This window comes from Ochlerotatus camptorhynchus, unplaced genomic scaffold, assembly GCF_037179485.1.
Source record: "Ochlerotatus camptorhynchus isolate MF236.1 unplaced genomic scaffold, CSIRO-AGI_Acam_v1.1 ptg000222l, whole genome shotgun sequence".
Lineage (NCBI taxonomy): Eukaryota > Metazoa > Arthropoda > Insecta > Diptera > Culicidae > Ochlerotatus > Ochlerotatus camptorhynchus.
In genome coordinates, this window is record NW_027040712.1 from 1,946,255 (window position 1) to 1,973,710 (window position 27,456).

Consider the following 27,456-nt stretch of genomic DNA (forward strand, 5'->3'; position numbering starts at 1 on the left):
ATTTTCATTCAAAAGAAAAATATTTATATTTTAATTTATAATTGCTTAAAATTCTACCTTTACTATAATCGCTGCCAAGTAGATAACCAAATTATTTCATTAGCAAAAATAATCTACAAAAAATTTCTTTAAAAAAGAACCTTTTTCAGTCAATGGAAAAGTTAGAAACTCCTTTTTTATTCAACCTTTTTTAAATTTATTATGAGTTTTACCGTTTATTTTTTTTATAATTCAAAATAAAAGAAATCCACTTGTTGGCGCATATAAAGACAAAGTTTGGTATTTTTGGCTTCAGATTGTTTTTAGTATAGCTTTTTTCTTAGATTTACTAGTATCCTCAACAAAAAATTTTGAGACAGATGAACATTGCAACCTGCTATCTCCTGAAATAAAAAAAAAAATATAAAAAATTGCATTTGTTGGAGTTAGGTAGTGATGAACATAACACATGTAAAATCTCATATCGACAAAAGTTTATTTAATTTTTGAACAGCAAAATAATTATAGTTTCAGAATCATACCCTGTTATCTGCGCCATTTTGCGCCGGAAATAGCTATTTAAGGTGAAAATACTCCTAAAGAATCGATTATTTTAACATAACTTTCTTTTTTGGAAAGATAGCGAGTTACAATGTTCCATAAAAATATTTGTATAGAAGGTACAAAAAATGTATCTAACAATTATGATTGTAAGGAGCTTTTTACAAAAAAAAACGGTATATGTATATCTCGTAAAGTATAAGAGCTAGGAATCTGATGTCAAAGTTTCATTAAATATAACTTACTACACCTTTTGCCAAGACTCTAAGTGTCTATTTGAATCAGATAAAAACACATGGTAAAGGTACTCGACAATCGATTCCAATGTATAACTCATGTTCACCAAAAATGCTAATGGGATTATTATGCTACACAGGGGAAAGTATAGGGCTTGGAACGATCCATTTGGCTAAAAATCATTCGAATTTTTCACTGAATTCGGTATCATTTGTGACGATTTTCATCAGGAGGCCAAACTGCCCCCACTTTCCCTTATCTATGATTTCGACGTTATTGCTTAAATTATTCGTTTGGTACGATCCTTTAGTGCAAATGCTACAATACAAAGCCTTTAAGAACGCAAACTATGAATATTTACGCCCTTTGTTCTCAAAAACAAAAGAAGCACTCCAAGCGAATCCATTTTTCCATATAAATGTTTGCCTACATTCGTATGACAAAGTAAGTTCAATGACGTTCCTATGTGTTTGCACAAAAGTGGAATTCGTAGGCCGAATTTGGAATCAAGAGACAGTGTTGTATTGGCGTTAACGAGAACTCTGTAACTCTTTACTCCTATGGAGAAATCTCATATGTAACTGTCAGTCTATGTGTGAAACATGGCTGACTTTTTCTTATTCTCTCACTCCAACGCAAAACCTCATAAGGAACTGTCAAAATGTGTGTGAAGAAACGTCACTTCGGGACTGGTGTCAAGGCGAATTTTGATCAAAATATAGACAATTTGGGACTCTTTATCAAATCAAATGGTACATATGAATGGGTAAATAAATTTAGAAGTCATCTGTAGTAGGAACAATCCATTCGTAAAAAAAAAAAATCCGCGACACACACAAAAACGACACGTTAAGTGCAGCACAACCTTAGAGGCCGAAAATCAGATCCAATCCCTAAATCCAAAAAGACTATTTGCACACGCACAAAATTCATACCCAACTGATCCAACTTCATCCCTGACAAAATTCTTCCTTCCTAAAAGAAAAGGAGTCATGCACATAATGATAGACCGAAACCGTAAAACAATGATGGAAAACTTTCCAAAAACCAGGTCAACCACCTTTTAACATGTTTCCCTCTCCCCGGTCCCTTTGTCTCCTTCACACCGTCTTTTGATGAGAAAGAGAACAAACTGCAATGCCTTCTCGTTCGACTGCCGTTCGACCCTGCAATTACATCCAGTAGGTGCTCTTCTTGCTCGAAGCTCGCTGAACTTCAAGAGTGCCTTGCTGGTGGTGGTGCTGGTATGGACCAAAATGGCATCGGACGCTTTCCCCTTTTTCAACCTTCGAGGACCGTTTCGGGTGAAGAAACTTATCAGAGTCATTATCATAAGCATCGCCACACATTGCCTGAACAACGTTACTCTCTCAATTTCACTTTTTTTTTTCTTGGAGGGTACGCATTGCAATGCACCACTGACGGGAACACGTCCAAGGATTAGAGCGAAAAATAATCCTCCCGAAAAAGGAAGACAGCTGCTTCTTGAAGCTTTGCTACTGCACCAAACTATATAGACTCCACCACGAACGGCGGAATCAGAAGTTTCTGAGGGAAAACTTTACGAGGCAAAGATAAATCTTCAATTTTCTTGTCTGTTTATACATGAGTTTTCCGCAGACGATGATGGTTGCGGCTAGCTTGGGATTAGCTCGCTCTGGTGGAGGTGAGCTGTCGTAGATTACCGACGAGGGGGGTTTTTAACACCAAGTTGATTGATATCTTGAGAGTGGGAGCTTTTAGTGTTGAAAGGAACTAAGTGCAAGGGATTTTCACCCTTGAGACCGGGGGGATTTACAACGGAGAGCATGCACGGCCGACGAGATCGACTCGAAATGGAGTGGTTTTTCACTCAAAATTGCAAAAACGTAGATTGCTCTGAGTTGAATATTGTGCGCTTTACCTCAACAATTTGCTCGAATTTGAGGAAAATTAACGGAAATTTTACTCAGCCTAGAAGTATACTGATATGCTGAGTGAAACCTCTCTCGATTTCCTCACATTCAAAAAGCAAAATTTTACTCTGTCTATGTTTATGCAAATTTGAGTGAACGAAACTCAAATTTGAGTTGGTTCATTCGGCCGTTTGGATTGGAGAAGTTTGCGGGGACGAATTGAGAAACCAAGTGAAACTTCTGGGATACGACGGTGGCTTATCAATTCATCAAATATCACTTTCTCTTTCCAGGAGCCCACATCAACCCGGCTGTGACGATCTCACTGGCCATAACCCGCATGATATCTCCCCTGCGAGCTATCCTCTATATGATAGCACAGTGCGGAGGTTCGATAGCCGGTGCAGCTTTGCTTTATGGGTAAGTTTTCGCATCAAAAAAATAACACGGAAGAAAAGATTTTCTTTACACTCCAGCGACTTTCCAAGTCTAACCTAGATTTAAGCCCCTCGTGTTAACCCAACAACAACAGTAGCAAACGGAGGAACCCAATCAAGAACCGAAGAAGTTGATGAAAATTTATGCTCCAAAATAAGCGAAAAGCAGAACGTTGAAAACCAAGACTAAGACAGCAAAAAAATGCACCATTCGAAACAAGAAACCTGGGCAGGTGATGGCCAATTTCGACTGCGAATGAGACGTGTGCCGTTGCGCTGCCGTGGTGCGTCGAAGGTACCATCATCTCGGTATCCATCAGTCGGTACGATGAAATTATAGACAATTTTTGTCGATGCTCGGGGCTTCAGGCGGCTGACATTTTGGGCGAGCTTGATGTGGTTCTCGTTTTTAAAATTTAGCTTCAAGGCTCGTTGGAGAAATTTTAAAAGTTAATTTAACGAACTCGGAGCGAAGAAGATACACGGCCTAGAATGACAACAGTCAGCGTCAGGCTGCAACAGGATGCGATAATAACAGGATTCTTCGCCTTAGGAAAGTGCGGCTTTCAAATGATTCCATGAGATTTTTAAAGAGTTTTCTGGGTGCAAAAAGACAATGAAGAAAGTCAAGTACCTATTCAAGACTGTTATTGTTTAAATGCCTTCCAAACAGGGTTGAAAAATTTCGAAAAATTTCACATAATCTCGAGTCATATTGAACTTATATGAACTGTTCCATCACTGCCATCAATTAAGATGACAAACCCAATATCTCTTAAGGGTAAGTCCACGGCTCCGAAAAAAAAGCATTACGTTTCGATTTTTAAGCACGCGCTTTACCTCTCTATTTTGAACGGGTTTGAAAAAGGAACATTTTTGTCAAAGATGACTTCTAAATTTATTCACCTTCCCATACGTACCGTTGGATTTGATAAAGCGTTATAAATTGTTGAGATATTGTTTTAAATCTAATACTGCTTCTTGATTCTAAATTCGCCCAACGAGTTTCAATTCCGTCCTAACCCATTGAAACGTCATAAGATTTACTTCGTTCTACGGATGAACGTAGAAAAAGGGGTTCACAATGAGCGCTTTTTTTGTTTTGAGAACAATGAGCGAAAATATTCATACAATGCACTTCAATAGAATTTATGTTGTAGCTAATGAACTAACGCATCGGAACAAACCTATTATTGATTTGTGCACGGTGAAATCATTGATATTATTGATCTTTTCTTATTGATAGAACGGAAATGGGCGATTAAGACGAAGTAGCGCTCTACCCTATTGGAAAATATCAAAAATCTAAAAACATCACTTTTTTCTATTTTTATAAAGAAAATTCACGTGCAAAAACATTCTTCGTAAATCATTATGGCATAAAGTTGGACTCCAAAAATCACAGCGACTTTTCGGTTTTGCTGAGGATCCAATTTTTTAACTATGAGGTAGAAATAAAATATTACATTTAAATTTTCTCAGAAATCTAAAGAAAACTGATTTTCTTTGATTTTTTATACTTTTTCCCAATATCTTTATAAAAATAAAAATGTGCCGAAAAAAAAATATTTTCGGGGCGGAAAACTTCACCTTCAACAAAACATACCTGAGGATTGGTACCTTCGAAGAAGTTTTTCGTTATAATCAAATCTATTTACACAAACAGATAGTTCGCTAGCCATCCGCAAAGAGGGTGCCACTATCTAACTTTTTGCCTTGATATTGTAGAAACTTTATGTCTTCAGAAAAGTGGTTTATCTTAAAAAATGAACCACTCTTTTGAAGACACCAAAGTTCCACAGCATGCCGTTCCCGAGTTTTTTGGAAAATTAATTCAAAATTGGTTAAAACCTGGTGAAATTGTTCACAAATGTTCTACGTTATATTTTAATATTTGCATTAACAACCATGCATGACTTAATTTTTTGGATTATGTAGATGCATCAAAATCTGAACTATTTCTAAGGAATAATATGGTTAAAATAACAAACTTTCGAGAGAATGTTAAAAAACTTCAAAATATATGCTTGATTGAATCCTGAGCGGTGCGGACTCGATCACTTTCAATTTTCAAGTCAAATTTCTTGAACAATAGAAACTTTCCTTTGTTTACATCCTTTCACTACCACTCACAGGTTGGCGCATTTTTTCCGGGTTTACTCCATTAGGAATACCGACGTTAGACATAATGGACGTTAGGTGTAACTACATTAGGCAAAATGGAGGGTAGGCGTTAAAAACTCATGCTGTTAACTAAGGGAAAGGGATCTAATGTCGGCCTAAATACCCCTTATTTGGACCCATACATAAATTCAGCAATCGACTAAATTTTCAATAGCGATCAAAAATATCCATTAGTACCGTCCCAATGACGCCTTCATCTAGATAAAATTCATAAATAGCAGATTTTTAACGATGGGCCCAATATTAGATCCATAGGCCAACATTAGAGCCATTTCCCCGATGTTTTTAATATAAGTTCTGCAACTTAAATCTTGGATCTGAAAATTCAGCCTCTATATATATTGATACTATAAGTGTCTATAGGGGCATATGAGGTGCCAGTTTCCCTAATAAACATACAATTCAAGATCCACATGGGTAAAGTACGTACAAGCTTTTTGTAAACAAACCTTTGTAGACCCTTCTCTCGCCAACCGAGGGTTGCCCACGCAAACCAACAATATCATCAAGAAGGGGAAAGTTTTTCCTACCCGGTGATGTTTAAGGTTTGCGTTTGTGTCATATGGGTGTCGAGAAAAGGGCATAAGAAGGTTTGTTTACAAAAAGCTTGAACACCCTTTTCACATGTTGTTTTTGAAAAAAGAAATCAATTTTTTAGCAGAATGAGGTTGTCCACATATTAAGCAAATAGCCGTTTTAGCGATTTTGTTTTTCATTGTAAGAACTTTAAAAAAAACGCCAACACCTCTCCCCATATTTAGCTATGTACGTAGTTCATGGATAGAATCTATCTAAAAATATTCGCAAATCTTGAGCTCTGATGAGTGCAGTTTCGAACCCCTTTGGATACGATTGTGTTTTATGTTTGCTCTCTGTTTTTTGCGTGCGTTCGCTTTCATAGTTTTCGGCTGCATTTGCGCTGGCACTCAGCCTCCCGAACGGTTATAAGTGTGTGGTGGTTTTCTCGCTTCCCGGGAAGTTTTAGAATCGAGAAAGAAAACGTGAATCATCATGTTTGCAAGCATCAGAAGAGATGTCGCCATCTGCGTTGTTTGATTTTTTTCTCCCGGGCCAGAAATTAGTGGCATCGCAAGTGATAATTTGTAATTTCAGTTTATGTACGCGCTATAAGGTACGATAAACGGTATTCCGCTCATTGAATCTGTGACTCAGTTTTCCGTTGCTTTTGATTCCATCGGAAGTTAAGTATTTTCTCCAGCAGGAACGCAAAAGACGGTGAATATTCTTGTTGTGTGGCAGATGATGTTCTGTGTATGATTTGAAGTAAAAGTGGTATATCAGAAATAGCTTGGTGCGATCCTTGAGATGATTCGTCAGCTGTTCAAAGGAGTATTTAGATGCCACAATCGTTCCAATACCACTAGCTTGCAACCAACAAGACGGGATAACTGGAAACATTGGATTTATATGGTGAAACCTTTGCATTATTAACATTTTATGTACCATTTAATAGATGACATATTATAATCTGTTAACTTTATTGCTTCCATTTGAATAATGATTTATTGTTGAAATTTGTAATTGATTATGATTCAAGTGGAAAGGACAAAGAGGTTTTGTGCTTACGGGAAAAGATCTTCATTTTATTTTAGCAACCTTATCTTCCAGCAGACGCAATTCCAACATTTATTAAAAAAAATCTGCATTTCCCAGCAACACTCACTGGGTGTATCCTATGGCAGCCCTAAGTATGAAGCTATAGAATTGATAAAACTATCAATAAAATATTGAAAAACATTCCATTAAAAACATCCAAATGATCCATAAAACGTCGCAGAAAATCCTTAAATAAGTGTGGATGATCCTTAAAAAATATCAATATTATCAATATTTTATGTGAAATTTAGCAACACAATTGTAAAAATGTACCGCTAAGTTTCTAAAGAATGAGCATTGAAATTGATTCATCCATAAAACATTCAGCAATGAACCTTAAACTAAATAAAGTGATCCATGAAAATCAAGTTTGCGCACTTAAAAATATAGGGATGATCCATAAATTAGACGTATATTATTCATGTTTAGGACACAATTTTTTTTTTTTATTTCGATCCATAAACCTTGAAAAATTGCTCCACTGCATATCTACTTAGATTTACTGTCCTGTCCGTGTATTTTAGGTAGAGGTGCGAAACGACGGGCTAGCGTCTAGAATTAGCTTCCAAAGAAGATTCTATAATAATATTCTTAAGAAACTTCCTATGGAAGCTTCAGTTAGAAACTTCTTTGAGAAGCTCGCCCTTCGTTCCACTCTTCTGACAGAAAAAAACACCTGCAAAACAGTAAACCTGAGTAGCTACGCAGTAATGTAGCAATTTTCCAAGGTTTATTGATCAAATATAAAAAAAGGGTCCAAAACATGAAAAACATATGTAAATCCCATAGACTATAATTGGAACACAGCATAATAGGAACGTCTACCAATAACTAGAACACCTTCTCTAGGTATGATCCATATAATTAACATTTATTCTTCATATTTTCTTAAGAAGATTATTGGAAAAGCTTCTTTTGGAAGTTAATTCTAGACGCTTGACCATTGCCCCTCTACCTAAAAAAAAACACGGCAGGACAGTAAATCTAAGTACCGTGCCGATTCAAATTTCGGACACTTAAACTCGAATTTCGGACACTTTTAAAAGTTGATTATCTCGGTCGAATATGATCCACATGTCTTGTAAATTTTAATTTTTTTTGACTAGTGCCCTCCACGATCATCTAACATTATTACTTTGTTTCTAACTGGATGTAATATTTAATTAAAAATGAAAGTGTCCGAAATTTGAATCGTCCGAAATTTGAATCGGAACGGTAGTTACGCAGTAATGGAACAATTTTTCATGGTTTATGGATCAATTGATATAGTGTCCAAAACGTGAATAATATACGTCTAATTTATGAATCATGGCTGTTCGGAATATCGGGATAACCAAGAACCGCCAAGCCCAGCGACAACCCTGTGGGAGATTTGGAGAGCTACGGTAACGGTCGCTGTTAGAAATGACAGACGTCAGGTTAGGTTCAACGGAACTGTGAGTTTAGATAAGTCGGAGTTAGAACTAGAAAAAAAAGAGGAAAAGAAGGTGCAATCCCAAACCATCTAGAACACGTTTTACAACTAAATTAAATTAATTGCCTAAATTTGTTACTATACCTATCGTTTAATTAAATTGTATTGATTTGTAGTGAACTAGCTACTGAAGTAGGTTAGTTGGAGGTGGAATTCGTGAAAATATTGAATTTAATAACCCTATATTTGCTTAATCTAGATTCTACAATTTGATCCTAACATCTGGTAACCTACAATTTGTTCCTAAACGCTATATACCCTAAGTAACTAGTAATTAGCTTATTCTAAATCTAAAGAGTGACGGAAGATAACTCTCGGTTTAAAAAATCTCCCGCTCAGCCTCCTATCGCTTTTCATGGAGGAATTTCTCATCCTCCAGCGTTTTCTCCTTTGCGCTTTTCTCCTGCTGCATCAGGTCTAGGGATTCCTCCAGGCTGACCTCATTGGTACTTCCTTTTCCAAATTCACATCCGGCATCACTCCTCGCACTATTCTTTCTGATAGGTGGTTTCTTTGGGACAATCTTCTTGGTTTCTTTCGGCACCTTCAGCATATTTGTGCATTTCAAGCACGTCTACGGAACCTCCTTTACAGCTGTTGTCTTACCAGCACAACTATAATGGGTGCAGAAATCGCAGACATCACACTGGACCATATCATCTACGTGGTCATGGCCTTAACAAAGCGTACAGTTTCGATCGCTGTTCTGTTCTTCACTCAACGGTGGTGTTGATCCTTCTGACATTTTGAGGTTATATACGATGTTCACGTTTTGGACATTGGATTGAAGCTGAAATAGGTTTTATTATAAGTATTACGATTAGTTTAGATTTTATATTAGTTTAATAAAACCTATTTCAGCTTCTAGCTGTCAAAAACGAGGAAGTTGCTTTCATTAGTCCGAACATGGCTATATTTTTAAGTGCGCAAACTTGATTTTATATGGATCACTTTCTTTAGTTTAAGGTTCACTGCTGAATGTGTTATGGATCAATTGCAATATCTTTACAGGAAATGCGTACAATTTGAATGCTCATTATTTAAAAATTTAGCGATACATTTTTACAATTGTGTTTCTAAATTTTACATCAAATATGGATCATATTGATATTTTTTTATTGATCATTCACACTTTTTAAAGGATTTTCTCAGATGTTTTATGCATCATTTGGATGTTTTTTATGGAATGTTTTCCAATATTTTATGGATCATTTATTGTTTTAATATTCAAAAGTATGTTTGCCGTATCCTATGGTTTACCTTCCCTACTAACATAATTCCTAAATTCCCGAGATGTTTATAAGGGGTCGTAGAGTTCTCTGCATCCCTCTTAAGTAAATGTTGGGCTAACATACCTTTCCTATCCCTACCAGTTGTACGGACATGGCCAGGACAATCCTTAACTGTTGGAGCGGAATATGTCTTTATCTGGGAGTAATAGATATCCATCTTGCTTTTAATAGTTTTGAATTCGTACCACCTACGATATTGTGCAACTTGTTCGATGCTAATGCTTATGCTAAAATCTTGAGTTCTGATAACTTTTTAAGTCCAAGATCTCCAAAGGTCTTCCAAGCCCAGGAAATTGAGGCCTTGAAAATTGAGTAATAATTCAGGTTTCATGGGTGCTTAAGATCCCAGACGTAATGACATTTTCAACATCCCTGACACAGAAATAGTCATGACTCAAGGCTTGATGATTTAAAGATTCTAGAACTGAAAAATTATAACGAGATCTCATGCTCAGACCAGTCTTCCTGAACACGGTTTAAAAAAAAAACTTCTTTTGAATCATGAAAAAATAAATAAACATTCTTAGACATAAAATAAAATGCGAGATCTCAGATTGATAAAATTTGTCATACAGTGGGTACAGAAAAAATATCAAGAACCACATCTTTTCAAAAAGATGACTCAAAACTCACAAAAATATTCAACTCATCGGGTTGCTCTCTATAACTTTGTTCAAAGCATTTGAGACTTGGAGTTAAGACTCTCTTAAAGTTCGTTACTATGGAAATTTGTCAAGATCGATAATTGAACAAGTGAATATAAATTTTAAGACCAGATTTGTTTTCCTCTGTTCGGGACATAAAACCACTGCGACCAGTACTTTGATCTATTTTAGTGATAGAGTAATACGACATGCACTAAACTAAGAACACGGGATATGTCCTTAGTTTAGTTCATGTTGTACTACTCTATCACTATTGAGAAATGATTCGTATTGATGTGGCCATCCCGTCTTCTGGTCCTTTGGCCAGCATGGACCCTCCCACCACAAACTGCTTTCTCGGATTGCGTTCGGCTGGATTGCACGCGAAACTAAATCTGCAGGGTTGCTGACACCCGGTACGTGTCCCCATGAATGGTTTTCAGTGATTTTTTGTATTTTTGTGACTCGATTTGCTACAAATGTGGTTCATGTGTTTGGGGCGGAGCGGATCCATTGCAGGACGCATGTGGAGTCCGTCCAGAAGAAGACGTGAAATGGTCCCTTGATCGCTTGCGTTGCCTTTTCGAACAGCTGTGCTGCTAGCAGCGCTCCACACAGCTCCAGTTGAGGTAAGGATTGTACCTTTAACGGTGCCACCTTAGATTTGGCCGTGAAGAGGTGAACAGACACCGCGCCTTGGTCGTTCACACTTCGAATGTACCAGGCGCTCGAAGCTCCGAGGTGTCTGAGAAGCAATGTATCTCGATGGATGTCGCCCTTGGTGTGATCACAAAGCGTGGTACTCGTAGACCGTTTAGGCATGCCAGTTGCCCGTGAAAATCGCACCACTCCTCACCCACTGTGTTGGATAGTGGTACGACCCAATCCAACCGTTCCCACCGTCCATCTTGCACACTCCATAGACGTTGCTTGGTTATCTTTGCCAGTGTTATAGCCGCTTCAAGCAGTCCAAGAGGGTCGAATAGCATCGCTATTGCGGGTAAAACCTTCCGTTGGGTAAGAATTTCATCTGGCTTGAAATTTGGTATTTGAAATTGGTACTTAAAACAGTCGGTTTTCGGCAACCAAGTCAAGCTTAAAAGTTTTAACTGTTTAATCCTGGTCCCCGTTAACTTCCTCCGAGATAGGGAGTTCCAGATTTTCTCTAGGTATACCTTCCATAGCCGCTGCGCTATTTGAAGCCCGTTTCCTCATTTTAAACCCACCACTTGCCATCATGGCGTTGAACTGTTTTTGTAGTATTTGGTTTTGATACAGTTTTCATTCCGGGGCCTCCCTTAGCTCAGACGGTAAAGGCGCAGCTACAAAGCAAGACCATGCTGGAGGTGACTGGGTTCGATTCCCGGTCCGGTCTAGGAATTTTTTGGGTTGGAAAATTTCTCGACTTTCCTGGGCATAGAAGTATGATTGGATTTGCCACACAATCATATCAATGCAAAAATGGTACAGGCATCGAAAGCTCTCAATTAATAACTGTGGAAGTGCATCTGGAACACTAAGTTGAGAGCACGCAATAAGCTAATATGCAATATGCAATAAGCTTGAAATGCTAAGAAGAAGATGAAGACAGTTGTCATTCTTGCCTCGTCGCAAGGAATCGATTCTAATTGAAAGGTCCCACTATTTATACCCTTCAAAGAGTAAGACCACCCTCCACGCCCCTTTGACAGTCAAAATTGGATTCCTTAACAACAAAATTAAGCACTGACATCGATGATAACCATGCATCAGAACCCTAGTCTTAACCATTTCAAACTAAGGAACAACGAATTGAAGATTAGAAATCACATAGATGAAGACTAACTAACTAATTTTTTCCCTTGTTCCAAGGTCGTCCTCGGTCCGGGCAACCCGAGGACTTATCACTATATAAAGTAACAAGGACTAAGATGTGTTTCTTTGATTACTGAAAAATCCTGTTCCCCTAGTTCGAAGTAATCAGGACTAGGAATCTATGGTAGATCTTACATCACGTAACGTACCACGAAAAGGTGATCTACTCGCGTTACGGGGCACCTGATGATATTCTTATGATTCTGATTATGATTATGATTATAGACATATTTGAACATTATTGGCGTCGTAGAGTAATGCTTTACTTGCCCCGTAACGTGGGTAGATCACCTTTTCGTGGTACGTTACGGGATGTAAGATCTACCACCGATTCCTAGTCTTGACTACTTCAAACTAGGGGAACAGGATTTTACAGTAATCAAAGGAACACATCTTAGTCTTTGTTACTTTTTATGCCTTGTTGATAGTGATAAGTCCTCGGGTTGCGTGGACCGAGGATGATCTTGAAACAAGGAAAAAATGAGTTAGTTAGTCTTCACCTATGTGATTCCTAATCTTCTATTCGTTGTTTCCTAGTTTGAAGTGGTTAAGACTAGGGTTCTGATGCATGGTCATTATCGGTGTCATGTCTTGTTTTTTTTGCTAAGGAATCCAATTTTGACTGACAAAGGGGCGCGCCTTTGGAGGGTGTTTCAACACTCCGAAGGGTATAAATAGCGGGACCTTTCAATTAGAATCGATTCCTTGCGATAAAGGCAAGAATGACAACTGTATCAAAACCGAATACTTCATCATTTCTCAATAGTGATGGAGTAATACGACATGCACTAAACTAAGGACACGGGATATACTACAATAGATCAAATTACTGGTCGCAGTGGTTTTATGTCCCGAACAGAGGAGAAAAAAAATGCTTTACTTATCCTTGTAACCCGTACAATCTAACCACTTTCAGCCTAATGGCTTTAAACATAATTACATTAGGCCCTACTACGCAATTTAGTTAAAATTTAAGAAGAAGATTATTCTCAAAGAGCAGCTCACGATAAAAAAAATTTTGAGATTCGGCTAAATGACCCACCATAAAAAACTGCTCACAGCAAAACCCAGCTTACGGCTCTCATCTGAAAATTATAGAATATCAGAAATGTACAAAGAAGATTATGATTGTTCTCTGTTCTTTGAGATGTCACCAATTTGATCCAAACTTTGCCAAAACGCTTATTTTGGCATTATGGAAAAAATGCCTTTTTTGATTTTGTTCTGAAGTGGCTAGATCCCTCTCGGATACAACCCTGGATTTTCGAGATTTTTAAAAATGTCATCTTTCAGAAGCGATTACTCCACAACCAAATAAGATATTTGTGATCTTAGAACGTCAATTTGAATTATTTTTAATATAGATTCAAATAGGTGTACCCACATTTTGTTTTTGTTATAGTAACTACAGTAAATAGGCTGATTACCGGCAGGTATCCAAATTTTCAAAAAATTGCCGATTTTCCCAATGCGCTAGATTTTTTATTTCGTAATATTTTGGGCTCAAATTTTCACCAAACTTTGGAAAAATCTTCTAATAGATGTGTTTTCAAAGGCAAATGATTTGGACAAATAGTTTTTGAGATATGACCAGATGAGTGAGTGGTAGTTTTGAGTTTTTCTGGTGGAAAATCAATGCTATTTAATATTTTTATTTTGTCTTGAACTCCTACAATTAGAAGAGTTTTCCAAAGTGTGCTGATAATTTGAGAACAAAATATTCGAAAATAAAAAATCCCGCCCAATTTTGATACCTGCCGGTAATCAGTCTGTTTACTGTAGTTACTATTACGAAAACAAAATGTAAGTACACCTATGTGAATCTACATTTACATTCTAAGATCACGAATAGCTTATTTGATTGTGAAGTAATCTCTTCTGAAAGTTGAATTTTTTTTAAATCTCGACAATCCAGGGTTGTAGCCCAGAAGGACTAGGCACTTTAGGGTAAAATAAAAAAGGCGTTTGTTCAGAATGCCAAAATAAGCGTTTTGGCCAAGTTTGGCCCCCTGAAATACACTTGTATTAGAGTAAAGTGGGGCAAAAGTTTTGACCTTAGTTGATAAAAACAAATTTTCTCAAAACTCCAAGCATTTGGAATCAAACTTATTTCATACACAGGATCCCTCATTCAAGGTTACAGAACATTGATCAGTTTTCAGTCCATTCGTAGATTTTTTTTCTGAATAATGTTCAAAACGAAGTTCGTTTCAGCAATGTAGCAAAACTTCGCAACTTAATGGCAGTTTTTGATAAGTTTTGCCACCATAAATTATTATATACTCATGGTGGTTAGAAGGACATAAAAATAAAACCGTATCATTGTGCCCAGATATTGTCAGAATTTGGCGAGCATCGTAATCCACTTAAAATAGTATTAATAAGGCAATAGCTTCGCAATATTTCCGGTGTTTTTGCCACATTATGCTCCGGTTGTTTGATTATTTAGAGTAAATAAATGCATTTAAGACATTTATGAGTAATTACATGGGTTTGGTACACGACTCGAACTTTTGTCCTGCTATGATTTTCATGTACGGTTGTATTGGTGTGATACTCCCACATATGTGTTAGTGAAAATCCGAGGAAAATACATAACAAATCGAGAGTGTTATATCTACTTGTCTGTTATCATATCATCACTATCGCAACTTCGAGTAATCCGCGAAAATACTTGCACTTTGAGCAGGCACTTTTGATCTAACTAATGAAAATTTACTGGCCACCCTGACTGCTTCCAAATAGATCTGACAAATATTTTCGCATTGAAATTTTTTCTCATTCTTCGTGGGCATAGACAATCATGGTTCCACCATTGCATAGGTAAGTTTATAGTACAATGTTCTGAATCAGCGACTGTCATTCTAGTGACCCAGTTTCTCAGACAAATCCTACCCATTCTACTTATTTTTAGGATAATAACTGCAGCAGCATACAGATTCATAGTACATATCTTCTATTGTAATGTACCTTCCCAGTGCGTCAGCGTGACAGGTCATCCATCCGACTTCTAATCACATCTTGGAAATCATACATTGCTAAAAGTTCCCACACATCTCTGGCCAAACCCCCTCGCTTATTCCACTCTTAATCAAACATAGAAGCAACAGCAACAGGAAACAGAGACCTTGCGGTGAAATCATCACCGAACGGCAGCATCCAGCGTGATAGTTTTTACGCGTACCATCTGCGGATCCCCCGTCTTCTTACACAGTACAGACAGTGCAATAACTCTCCACACGTCCAGGAGCAGCAAATGTGATCTCTTCACAGACTCGCATTGTTCGCCGCAGCCAGAGCGTGTTTGATGCATTGCCAACATTTGAAAGACGCACAATCGAGAACGATGCTACTGGCGCGCAAGGAAATGTTCTTTTTAATTCTCAGACCGGTGGACGGGAGAGGTGCGGAGCGGGAAAGATTGAAATCGGATGGATCTTCCTCCTCGGTTGGCACTTATGGTTCTTTCCCGCGTCCGTGTCTTGCATTGGAAGAAACCGCAGCAGAAAGAGGACTTTGAAAGCTCCGCTCGGTAGCCTTATGCCCGATGGACCCCTCGCGCAGATGTTCCTGAATTCCATATATCTTCCTTTTTTGTCCCACGTTCCGCAGAATCGGATTTGAAGAGTACAATAGCGCTTCTAGGTAACCCAGAACGGAATCGGTATTATTTGCGCAGTATGAGAAATCATAGAATCGGACTTGCATCAGGCCGTAGCAATGACGAGGATGAATAGCCTAGTCGTCGTTTTGATAAACAAATAGAAAAAAAAACACAAAAGCCATTTGGGAAGGATTCTGTCGAGAGAAAAGTGTGGAAAGTGAAATCTGTCATGTCACTCGATTACGACACGACATTTCGAACGTGCTCGCAAACCGAACGATGCAGCTGGGCTGGGGCATTTAATCGCTTCCCTTGTCCCGCATTGCGCTCCGTCCGTCCGTCCTCAAGTCACGCTTGATCCCGGCCTTCTCGCTGCCGACCAACTGCAACTGATTAATTTCTTATTATATGAAATCCCTCGAAGGCGATCCTCACCGCGAGCGTTTCGATGATCGGAAAGCATCATGTCAGTAGTTATGGCAAGAGTCTCAGTTTGCACCTGGCGTCCATCCGCGCGCACACACAATCAATCCGGCTTCAACCCGTACAACAACAGCAGCAGCGGGCCCATTAAGTCGAAAAATGAAAAGGAAAAATTATCATATCGTGAAAAAAAAAAACCTCTACACCGAAAGCAACTGTATTCGGTAGGGTGGAGAACGAGATTCAAAACGGAGGATTTCTTGATCGACAGCGGTGTGTTCAGGGTTTAAAGAAAGAACATGACTGTAGCGGAAACTATAGGGTCTTTAAAATCAAAAACGCATTGACTTTTTGATAAATAAACCAATTTGGATGAAACCGGATCTATTTGACGGAAAATTTATCGCAGTTTTAACAAATCATTTGGAAATTTGTGGTGGTCGGTGGCCACCGGATATGTTCTGGATTTTTGGGGGTCTGACAATTCATTTGAATTTATATGTTTTCCTAATACTAGAAGCAATTATGAATTCAATGCTGGCCACAGATCTAAGTTTGCAATCCAGTGCATTGATATGTTTTTGGTCACTTCTTAAATTGACCACTTCCCTCGAGGCCACTTGTCTTGCAAAATCTTGAAGTTTTACACCCATATTGATATGGTTCTGGTCATGTCTCAAATTGGCCACTTTCCCTGGGGAATTCAGAATCTGCTCCAGGGTTACCATGGCAAGCTGTGGACGTGCAAAAACTATTTGAAAAAAATCTTGAAGTTTGACACCCATATTGATATCGTTGCGGTCATGTTCGAATTTGGCGAATACTGTCCTGTTGCCGAGAAGCGAGCCTGCTCACAGCATCGACAACAGGCTTGGTACTCTGAGAGTTAATTCAGAACTTTTTGACTTCTATGTCCTGCATATCAGTAAAACAATTTGCATATTAAAACTTAAAACTAAATCATATCTAAATATATAAAGATAATTAGTCGGAGATTCTATCAAACTTTCTTGCCAAACAATGTCGAATGCTTTTTCTATGTCTAGAAGAGCAACTCCAGTTGAGAAACCTTCAGATTTGTTTGAAAGAATTAAATTGGTAACCCTTAAGAGTTGATGAGTGCTTGCATGCCCATGGCGCAATCCAAACTGCTCATCTGCAAAAATTGAGTTCGTATTGATGTGAAACATCATTCTATTCAAAATCATCTTTTCAAAAATTTTACTTATTGAAGAAAGCAAACTTATTGGACGGTAGCTAGAAGCTTCAGCTGGATGGAACAACTTTTGCATTTTTCCATTTACCAGGAAAGTATGACAAATGGAAATATTTGTTAAACAGTTTTACCAAGAAAGACGAAGTACTCTACTCTATGATGATATAGGAAATTCCATCGTCACCTGGAGCTTACATAGTATCAAACTTTTTAGTTATAGACCTTATTTCGTTCAAATCAGTCCCCCAGGAATCATCAAACATGTTTTCCCGAGAGAAAATATTCAGATAATCCCGAGAAACCTGATTCTCAATAGGACTAGTAAGACCCAAACTGAAATTATGGGAACTCTCAAATTGCTTAGCAAGTTTCTGAGCTTTTTCCGAATTTTTGATCAAAATTTTACCTTCTTCTTTAAGCGCTGGAAAGGTTTTTGAGGTTTTTCCAAAAAAATTGTGAGCTTTCAAAAAGGTTTGTAACTCGGGTCTAATTTAGAAACATTATTTTCAAAGGTTTGGTTGCTCAAGGCAGAGATTCGCTGTTTAATTTGTTTTTGTAAATCTCGCCAGATAACTTTCATGGTAGGATCGTGGGTTCGTTGATATTGCCTTTTACGGACATTTTTCAGACGGATCAAGAGCTGAAGATCGTTGTCTATTATAATTGAATCGAATTTAACCTCGCATTTTGGTACTGAGGCAGCTCTTGCTTCAACTGTAGAAGTAGTCAGAGATTCAAGAGCATAAAAAAATTTCATCTGTGGTTTGCAAAGGAATCCAGTACTATCCCGATTTTGTCAAACCCATCTGAAATTTAAGGCTGACAAAAACGGGAAGCTGTCAAAACCGAGAAATTTTTACTGATAAATGTTTACTATTCTTACAACAAAGGGTACACCAATCCTTACATCCAATTTCCAATCATGTCGATTGCCTCGGTCGCCAACGTTTCCATCTCTTTCAGCGTCATGCCTGTTAACGTCAAGACGACATCGTCCGCAAACCCAACGATCTCAACTCCTTTGGGCAGCTTCAGTGTTAGCATGCCGTTGTATATCACGTTCCAGAGCGTTGGACCAAATATGCAGCCCTAACGAATTTCCACTGTGAAGCTAATCGATTTCTATCCCATATCTGTCTCGTAGACCAGAACCTGGTTCTCGAAGTAACTCCTTAGCATCCTACGCAGGTAGTCAGGGACCATCGTTATATGCAGCGCTTAGGCGATGGCCTCCCAGGTGGCGCTGTTGAACGCCTTCTTGACGTCGAACGTTATCACGGGGTAATATCGATCTCCTCTCCACTTATGTTTGGATGCCTTCCCGGCTCTCTCGCCCACTGTCCGAATTGCATCCACTGTTGCTCTCCCTTTTCGGAATCCGAACTGCCTCTCCGACAAGCCGTGCTCACTGTCCGTGCATTTGGTCAGCCTGTTTAGGATGATGCTCTTCAAGAGCTTTCCGAGTATATTCAGCAGGTATAGGCTCATACGGTGCTGGAATCAACTGGTGGTTTTCATGGCATCGGCAGCAATACTAGCTTCTATATCTGCCATATGTCAAGAAAGTGACCCTCGTCCAGGAATTTCTACAGTACCATCCTGAACGTGTCCAAGGACGTCTGGATTGCCGTTTTCAACGCCACGTTGGGGATTCCATCTGGACCAGGAGCTTTCTTCACCTTCCATCCTTTCGCCACTGCTACGAATTAGTGACTTCGACGTTATCAACCTCTCCCTCTCCATACGGTATACGTGGCCAGGTCGTTGGGTTGTGCTTCGGGAAAAGTCCTTCCGCGATGACTTTCAGCTTCTCTGGGCGCATTTCAGCTTGCATCGTTTGTCCTCTGATCTTTGCCATCACGACACGGTATGCGTCGTCCCCGAGGTTGCTATCAGCGTCTTGAAACAACTCCTTGAAACAGTTTGACTTTTTCTGCATTATCTCTCGTTTATGTGCGGCCCTGGCCGCTTGGAACATTCCTCTATGTTCCTCTCTGTCTGCTTCTGTTCTTGCTCTCTGAACTGCTAAGTGCCACCAGTAAGCTGAACATCGTCTGTTAGAAAAGACCCTGGTAAAAAGCCTTCGTCTTTCACTTCAGGTTGCAGGTTCTCGTTTCCCGTGCTGCCGAATCGCCTGATGGTCGCAATGGGTATATCCTTCGTACACTCTCCAATTTATGTTTTCCAACAGCGACGGACTGGGGGAAGCTTTGCCAGAGCTTCCAGCAGAATGTGCCCTCTTGCATTGGTACATCTGCTTCCCCACTCCACTGTCCAAGCATTGAAGTCTCCTCCGATGACTACCGGTCTTCGTCCGATCAGCTCTTCGGTAAGTACATTCAGCATCTCGTGAAACTGCTCCATCGTCCATCTAGCGGGTGCGTAGCAACTGCATATTCGTTAATTTTGGCGATCACGATACCTTCGTATGAGCTCGCAGTCATTTCTTGAATGGAGTATCCACCCTGTATTGCAGCCAACCCAGCACTATCCGCCACCCAGTTACCGTTATCGGGAGAGACTCCATACGGTCCGTCGCACTTTGTTTCCGTTGTCGACTGCCACAACAGCTGTGCAGTATAGCAATGGTTGAGGTTTAATTGGATTACCACTGTTACTGTTGTGACAAAACAATTTATTTATTAATATAATATCTGCATCAACAGGCTCGTGACTCCAATGATGGTTAGTTAAAACTACTGACTGTCATGTATATAATAAAACATATAATAATTCTAAAAACTACTCGTTACGATTAGTTAAGTCACAGTAACTCACGGGACATGAAAGTCAAACACATATGCAACTCGGTTGAATAATCTTTGAAGACCGACGATAGCGCTATGCAAGCCGTAGTTAGTTCCTATAAGTGACAATCGAAGCATCTGGTTGTTCAATCGATTTTAATTCAGCCTTAGTTTGAATAATTGCTGTACATAGTCCACGTTAACCTTTGTTCAGCTTTTAATCATCTAAATCTGGTGATTTTAATCAGCCAAAAGCTTAGCAGTTCCATAAATTCCAAAAATAATGCCTTAATTAAATAGCAGTCTTTTCCAACCCTTGTTCAGCCTTCTAGTTTTATTTAAAAAAAACAATGGAAGACCGCTTCATATCTTATATATTTTTATGGGACTACAAGGTGCTGACTAATTTGATTTACATATTTATATTGTTATTATAAGTCTAAAAATTACATTTGCATGTTGGGATTCGAACCGGAAGACACTTATTCACAAGCATCAATCATACCTACTGGACCACTTAAGCATATGTGTGGCAAAAGGTATGATCATTAACGTGAAACACGTCAAATTTAAGTGGAATAACAGCAACCGGAAGAGTATTGTACAGCAATACAAAATTGTAAACAACAACTGGTGACAATAAAACATTCCTCTCATTTTCAAGTGCAGTAAACACAATGTGGCCACAAGTGCGCGATTTATTTCGATGCTCATGTGGAAGCTATTTTAGTGACATAATTGAGTTATATTTTTGGAATTCTGTCTGAAAAGTCAGTGCAATATAGCAGTCAAAACACAGAAATACAAATGTAAATACTTCCGACGTCGTCGCAGCTCACGTTTACCTGGAGATATTCCTAAAAAAAACTCCTCTAACCTTGTCTCTACTGCTTCCACTGCTTGGGATTAGACATGTAGGCAGTGAGTTTAGAAGAACTAAAATGCCGGAAATGCAACGAGTGACACTAACTACATTTAGCATGCTGTTAATCAGCTTGGCACACTTCATATCAACTAATAATCAGTTTCTGTTCTTACTGTTCAGCTTGAATTGTTACGTGGGTTGTTTCTCAAGGACCTAGGCTGCACATTGATGTTCATTTGTTCCAATACATCTAGATAATTAACTCGATTCTGCAGAACATCAGCGACAAAACTAGCTCTTAGAGTGTCACGACGAGTGTTGAGAGGTTCTAGGTGTATTAATGTACATCGTTCCTCAATGGGGGGGATCGCCTTGATGAAAAGGGTTCCAAACAGCTGCACCATATTCTAATTTAGATCGTACTAGGGAACAGTATTAAGATTTAAGGCAGTACAACTAAGCTTCTCGTAGCAGGTTAGTAGTCGTTGATCGGTTGGAAACGAATCCGTGTTGTCTTCCTGGAGATACTGCTTACAGTGCGATAATAGTGGCTCCATAACAACTAATTCGAAGAGTTTTGAGATATCGCACAGCGAAGTGATTCCACGGGAGTTGTCTACATCCTTCCTGTCCCCTTTCTTATGAACTGGATACATTTGTGCGTTCTTCCAGCAGATCGGGATTCCAGTGAACAAAGACAATCCGAAGAGATGACACAGAGGCTTCAGTAAACACGTTAAGTGTACCTTCAAGAAAACGGACGGTATTCCGTCTGGTCCGAGATTGTGAGACGATTTCAACCTGGGTGCAACCGATGCGATGAGAACTTCATCGACCGGGAAATCGTTCAGTACGTTATTGAAGACGGGTACCTTGGAAGCAGCTATAGCACCTTGTTGGGACGATATACTCTCGTTGGCAAACACGCTGGAAAATCTATTTGCAACGAGCTGGTCAATTTGCTTCAAGGCTAGATGCAACGTTAACTCCTAACTTCATGGTAGAAGGGATACCGGACTCTTCACGTTGGTAATTCACGTACTTCCAAAAACTCCATGGATTGTACTTGAACTCGCGCTGCAGGTTCTGCTGGTAGTGGGAAGAGCTATCCAGTGTTGCCTTTTTGTACGCCAAGTTTAGCCTAACGTAATAGTCTCGAAGTGATCTAGTGCGGTAAAGCTGACAAAATCGGGAGAGCGCTGTATTTGGATCAAAGTTATATTCCATCAATGTTTGATATTGTTGACTTCCACAGTTATTAATTAAGATCTTTCAACGCCAATCAATTCATTTACAAGCTTCCCAAGTAACAATTTTGGTTTTGTGACGGTTATGTAGACCATGATTTAGACTTGTAGAATGCTTTAAAACTTTGTTAAAACTTGCAATGTTGCTTGAGCTTAAATTAGGTCTTATCAAATTGTAAAGGGAACTGATCGTTGCAATTGAAGATATGCCTGAAGTCATGAATTATTTTGTTAGGCATTTGTATGATTCTCGTTAGCGCAGCAAAATGTTTTCTACCGGGACATGCCGGAAATCCATTCCCGGGAAATTGAACCAAAAGTCCTATTCCTCGATTCCCGGGAATCGGGTTTGTTATTTTTTTCTTTAGTCTGGAGACACTTCCAGAAAATTCCATAGTACCTTCTGGGAGAAGTCAGAATATTTTTTCGCAGTAATTTCAAAAAAAAAAATCCGGATGAAATTGTAACTTCCAAGATAAATTGTACACCATTTATTGGAGAAATTGGAGGAAATTTGAAAAAAAAAATCGTGAGGAAGTTGAGAGACAATTCCAGGGGATGCATTAAAAGACTTTTAGTGGAAGTCAGATGATTCCTAAGGCAAAAATCTAATGCAATTTCCGGGGTAGTCTGGAGAAACTTCCCTTAATCTTCCGGGAGATCTCAAAAGAAATATGCAGGGCAGTAAGAAAGTCGGAAGACACTTTCGGTGGAAGTTGAAAGAATAAAGGGTGATACGGTCAAAATTTGGTCAAGGGAAAACGCGTGTAAATCGGTGAAATCGTTTATTTAAAAAATCAAATTAAATTTCTTTTTCAAGTTCAATTAGTATAAAATTCAGGAAAAATATTCAGTTAGGCTTCCGCTTTTCCAAATCCGAATTTCCGGGCCTTACGCTTGACCCCTGCCATCAGATTTTGTACAGCCACCTTGTCCACCTTCTTCGCCGCAGAAAGCCAGTTTGCCTTGAACTGCTGCTCGCCCTTAGCAGTTTTTTTTTTGGTCTTCTTCTATTGGTTCCGCTTGACAATAGCCCAGTATTTCTCAATTGGGCGGAGCTCTGGCGTGTTGGGAGGGTTCTTGTCCTTGGGAACCACCTGCACGTTGTTGGCGGCGTACCACTCCATGGCCTTTTTACCGTAATGGCAAGATGCAAATTCGGCCAAAACAGTACGGAACAACCGTGTTTCTTCAGGAAAGGCAGCAGACGTTTATTCAAACACTCTTCCACGTAAATTTCTTGGTTGACAGTCCCGGAAGCTATGAAAATGCTGCTTTTCAAGCCACAGGTACAGATGGCTTGCCAAACCAGATATTTCTTTGCGAACTTTGACAGTTTCATGTGCTCATCTGCTACCTTTCCCCTTCCTTTTGCCGTATAAAACTCCTGTCCCGGAAGCTGCTTGTAGTCGGCTTTGACGTAGGTTTCGTCGTCCATTACCACGCAGTCAAACTTCGTCAGCATCGTCGTGTACAGCCTCCGGGATCACGCTTTGGCCGTCGTATTTTGTTTATCATCGCGATTTGGAGTCACTACCTTCTTGTAAGTCGATAGTCCGGCTCGTTTTTTGGCTCGATGCACGGTTGTAGACGATACACCCAGCTTATTTGCGGCATCTCGGAGAGAGAGGTTAGGGTTTCGCTTGAAACTACCGGCAACTCTCTTTGTCGTCTCAGCGGCTTCCGGTTTTCGATTTCCCCCCGATCCAGACTTCCTGGCTGTCGACCAACGTTCCCCAAACACTTTAATTACATTTGTAACGGTTGATTTGGCAACTTTTAGCGATTTTGCCAACTTTGCGTGCGAGTAGCTCGGATTTTCGCGATGCGCGAGCAAAATTTTGATACGCTGCTCTTCTTGCTTGGACGGCATTTTGACAACTGAAGAGTGAATTCCAAAATCAAAATAGGAGCAACATTCTACACACACACACCTTCAAAATGAGGGGTGTTCAGGTTTTTTAAATGCAAAATTGAAAGAAATACGTCAAGTTGATATTGACCAAATTTTGACCGTATCACCCTTTATTTCGGGGAAGTTGGAATATACTTCTGAGAAAGTTGGAAAATGTGACCTCATGGAACTTTCAGGGATACAATTTATGCTTGAAGTGGGAGCTTATATAAAATGCTTCTTTAATCGCTAGTACAGCTATTTAATGCTTCAGTAATCGGTCAAGAGATTTTAAAAAATGACCATGATGAATATCTATAAGATCATGAACATATTACTATTTGATAATTGAATGAACTAATTCCCAATTCCCAGGCATTCCCGCGAAAAGTCATCAGCTGTTTCTCAATTTTCGAGCAGTCAAAAATGATCGGGAAATGGAAATAGTCAAATCATCCACTGAAAACTAAACTAACTCAGATAGTAACCCAACAAACAATTTTAGCTGCAGTTTAGCTTATACAGCCAAAATTTGCTTTATGCAGCTAATTTTTGCCTGTATAAGCTAAGCGGCAGCTAAAATTGTTTGTTGGGAAGCCACTGTACGAACCAGTTGGCTGTAATTGCCGGACCGAATCTTTTTCTTCGCCTTAGAAACAGCTGCCAAGACTAGCTCACATCGCTAGAGCGCAAGACTAGCACACATCGATCGCGCACCGTTGGGGGAATTAAAGATTCTTCGACATTCCTACTTTTCACTAAAGTCGCGGACAAGCACTTAACTACTTTCGGACCATGGATCCTGATCATTAAACAGTACGACTTAGCAAACTAAGCCCCGACATCCAAGCACCAATCTAGCGAATCTAGCCCTCAACTGCACACATCATTGACCATCGCCTCTGCACTCCTGACGCTCACGTGTGTTGAGCGTCGTCTTTGAGGAAGCCTCAGCAAAAGGCACATATCATAATTGCCGGGTGGCAGTCATCAGTTTGGCTCATCGCGCCTCGCGGGGGAAGAATCCTTCCATATTTTTTTTGTAGCGTGATTCGAAACGCGCGCGTTCAACAGCTGGCGTCAAATTCCAAGCAGACGGCAACAAAGTCGTCCTCCTGGGGTAGTTTATTCAAAAAGCCAAACTACAAAAAACGACCGATCTAGTGCAAGCTGCTTTGCTTTTTTCCGATCTTGGGATCGAAGGAAAATTGACCTGCTTCTCGGAGGATGGACGAAAAGGAGACTGCGTAAAAGATTTGTTCTGATTTCTAAACCTATAGGGAGAGAGAGAGAGAGAGTCAAAAAAAATACATCTGCGTGGGTCTGCTACTAGGAAGATAAACGACAACTGTTGCTTTCGAGGGTGCAACAGCAGCAGCAACAGGCATTTCTGTAAATTTGGCCTGACTCTAAGCTGCTAAGAAAAGTACAGTTCTCTGGGATGCTTGATGATTGAGCTGAACTTGACAAATATTCCTGCTCGACTCGATCAGCATCTTCAGATGGGATCAAAATCATTAGCATCGCCACTTAATGCTGATGCTGTGACTAACCGCACAGTGCAACCAAGTGATTTACGACTATTTCGTCACAAACTGAAGATCCACTTTCTCCCGTTTAAGATCCCAAAACACAAAAATTAAAAGTCCCACTAATTCTAGCCTATCAAAACAACCGCCGACGTTAATTTCCTCCGGAATGAGCCATTAAGATCACCGCAAAGAGTGTCACCCCGGGGCCGCCGCTAAACTGCTAGCGCAACTTCACGTGAGGAGGCGACGACGATGACGCCGAATCTACACGTGAGAATGTGCGTGACTTACTCCGCGCTTCGGGAAACGGATCTATTAATCTTCATTAAGTTCTGAACTTTGGATAATTGCTCGGCACACCACACCAGTTTAGGTGCCAGTGTAGATCAGACACACCAACCAAATCAAAACAATCAACAATTTACAGCCGTCTTCACGGCGTGAGGTCTCTCCGCTGCAAGTTCGTCTTTGTAAACATCTCTCTTTCCCGGCTATTGTCGTCGAGCAGCGTGGGTTGAATACCGAGTTGCACTTTTTATGCTTGGCAGAGCAAAACCACTGCTGCTGCTGCTAGTTACCACGTGCTTTGACGAGCGACGACCACCTGCCATTCCGGTTTGACGTCCATTTGGACTCATTGAAATGCAATCCGCTCCCAGCACCGCGTGGCTGTAGTAGTAGTAGTACCTATATATGATCAAGCTAAGGCGCCAGCAGCAGTGCATTGCTGTTTTGGTTGGATGAGTTAACTGCCCGGCTCGTCGCGAGCTGCAAGGATTATTGAAAGTTGTGGCATATATTTTTTTGTTCCATCTGCCCGAAGACGGCCGCTCAGCGCAGTCAACCTTACGCGTGGATTCGTTATTTTGCGGTCACCATGACGGACGATAACCAGTGTTTATGATGGCTTCATCGTTCCTACAGGATTTGCTGGATGATTCGAACATCGTTTTGTACGGCTTCGGCAATGAAACGGATTCGCTGTTTCGACTTTAAGACTAAAGGGTACTGATTTTGATGTTGATCTATAATTTCTTTAAACAGTGCCCGAGCAAGAACCGATAGCTAATCGATAACATATGAATATCTTAATAAGGTATGATGCCTTATTTTGACCTCCCTTAGCTCAGTCGTTAAAGGTGCAGCTACAAAGCAATACCATGCTGGAGGTGACTGGGTTCAATTCCCGGTCCGGTCTAGGAATTATTCGGGTTAGAAAATTTCTCGACATCCCTGGGCATAGAGTATGATTGTACTTGGCAAACAATTATACTAATGCAAAAAAAGGTACAGGCATCGAAATCTCTCAATTAATAACTGTGGAAGTGCATCTAAAACATTAAGTTGAGAGCACTTCTTCTTCTTCTTCTTCTTCTTCTTCTTCACATTTCAAGCTTATTGCTTTGTGCATATTAGCTTATTGCGTGCTCTCAACTTAGTGTTCTAAATGCACTTCCACAGTTATTAATTGAGAACTTTCGATGCCAATACCAATGCATGAATATGTATATTGTGTGGCAAGCACAATGATATTCTATGCCCAGGGAAGTCGAGAAAATTTCCAACACGAAAGATTCCCTCGATCATACCGGGAATCGAACCAGCCGCCTCCGGCTTGGTAATACCGTGCCAAGTTTAGAGCACGCAATAAGCAATAAGTTTGACATGTGAGGAAGAAGAAGAAGATGCCTTATTTTGGTATGCTTGTGGTATAATACCTAGTTTTGATATTGTTCAGTTATCGAAATATTTTG

At 39.7% G+C, this 27,456-nt stretch overlaps 1 protein-coding gene across 1 annotated transcript in view; it reads left to right on the forward strand.

Moving 5' to 3' along the window:
- The window catches only part of bib (big brain), an 80,878-nt gene that overhangs the window by 15,759 nt on the left and 37,663 nt on the right, over positions 1–27,456 (forward strand). Inside the window, exon 3 of the mRNA XM_065225218.1 lies at positions 2,966–3,092. Within this exon, the coding sequence (XP_065081290.1) occupies positions 2,966–3,092 (127 nt within the window). The remainder of the gene's footprint in view (positions 1–2,965; positions 3,093–27,456) is intronic.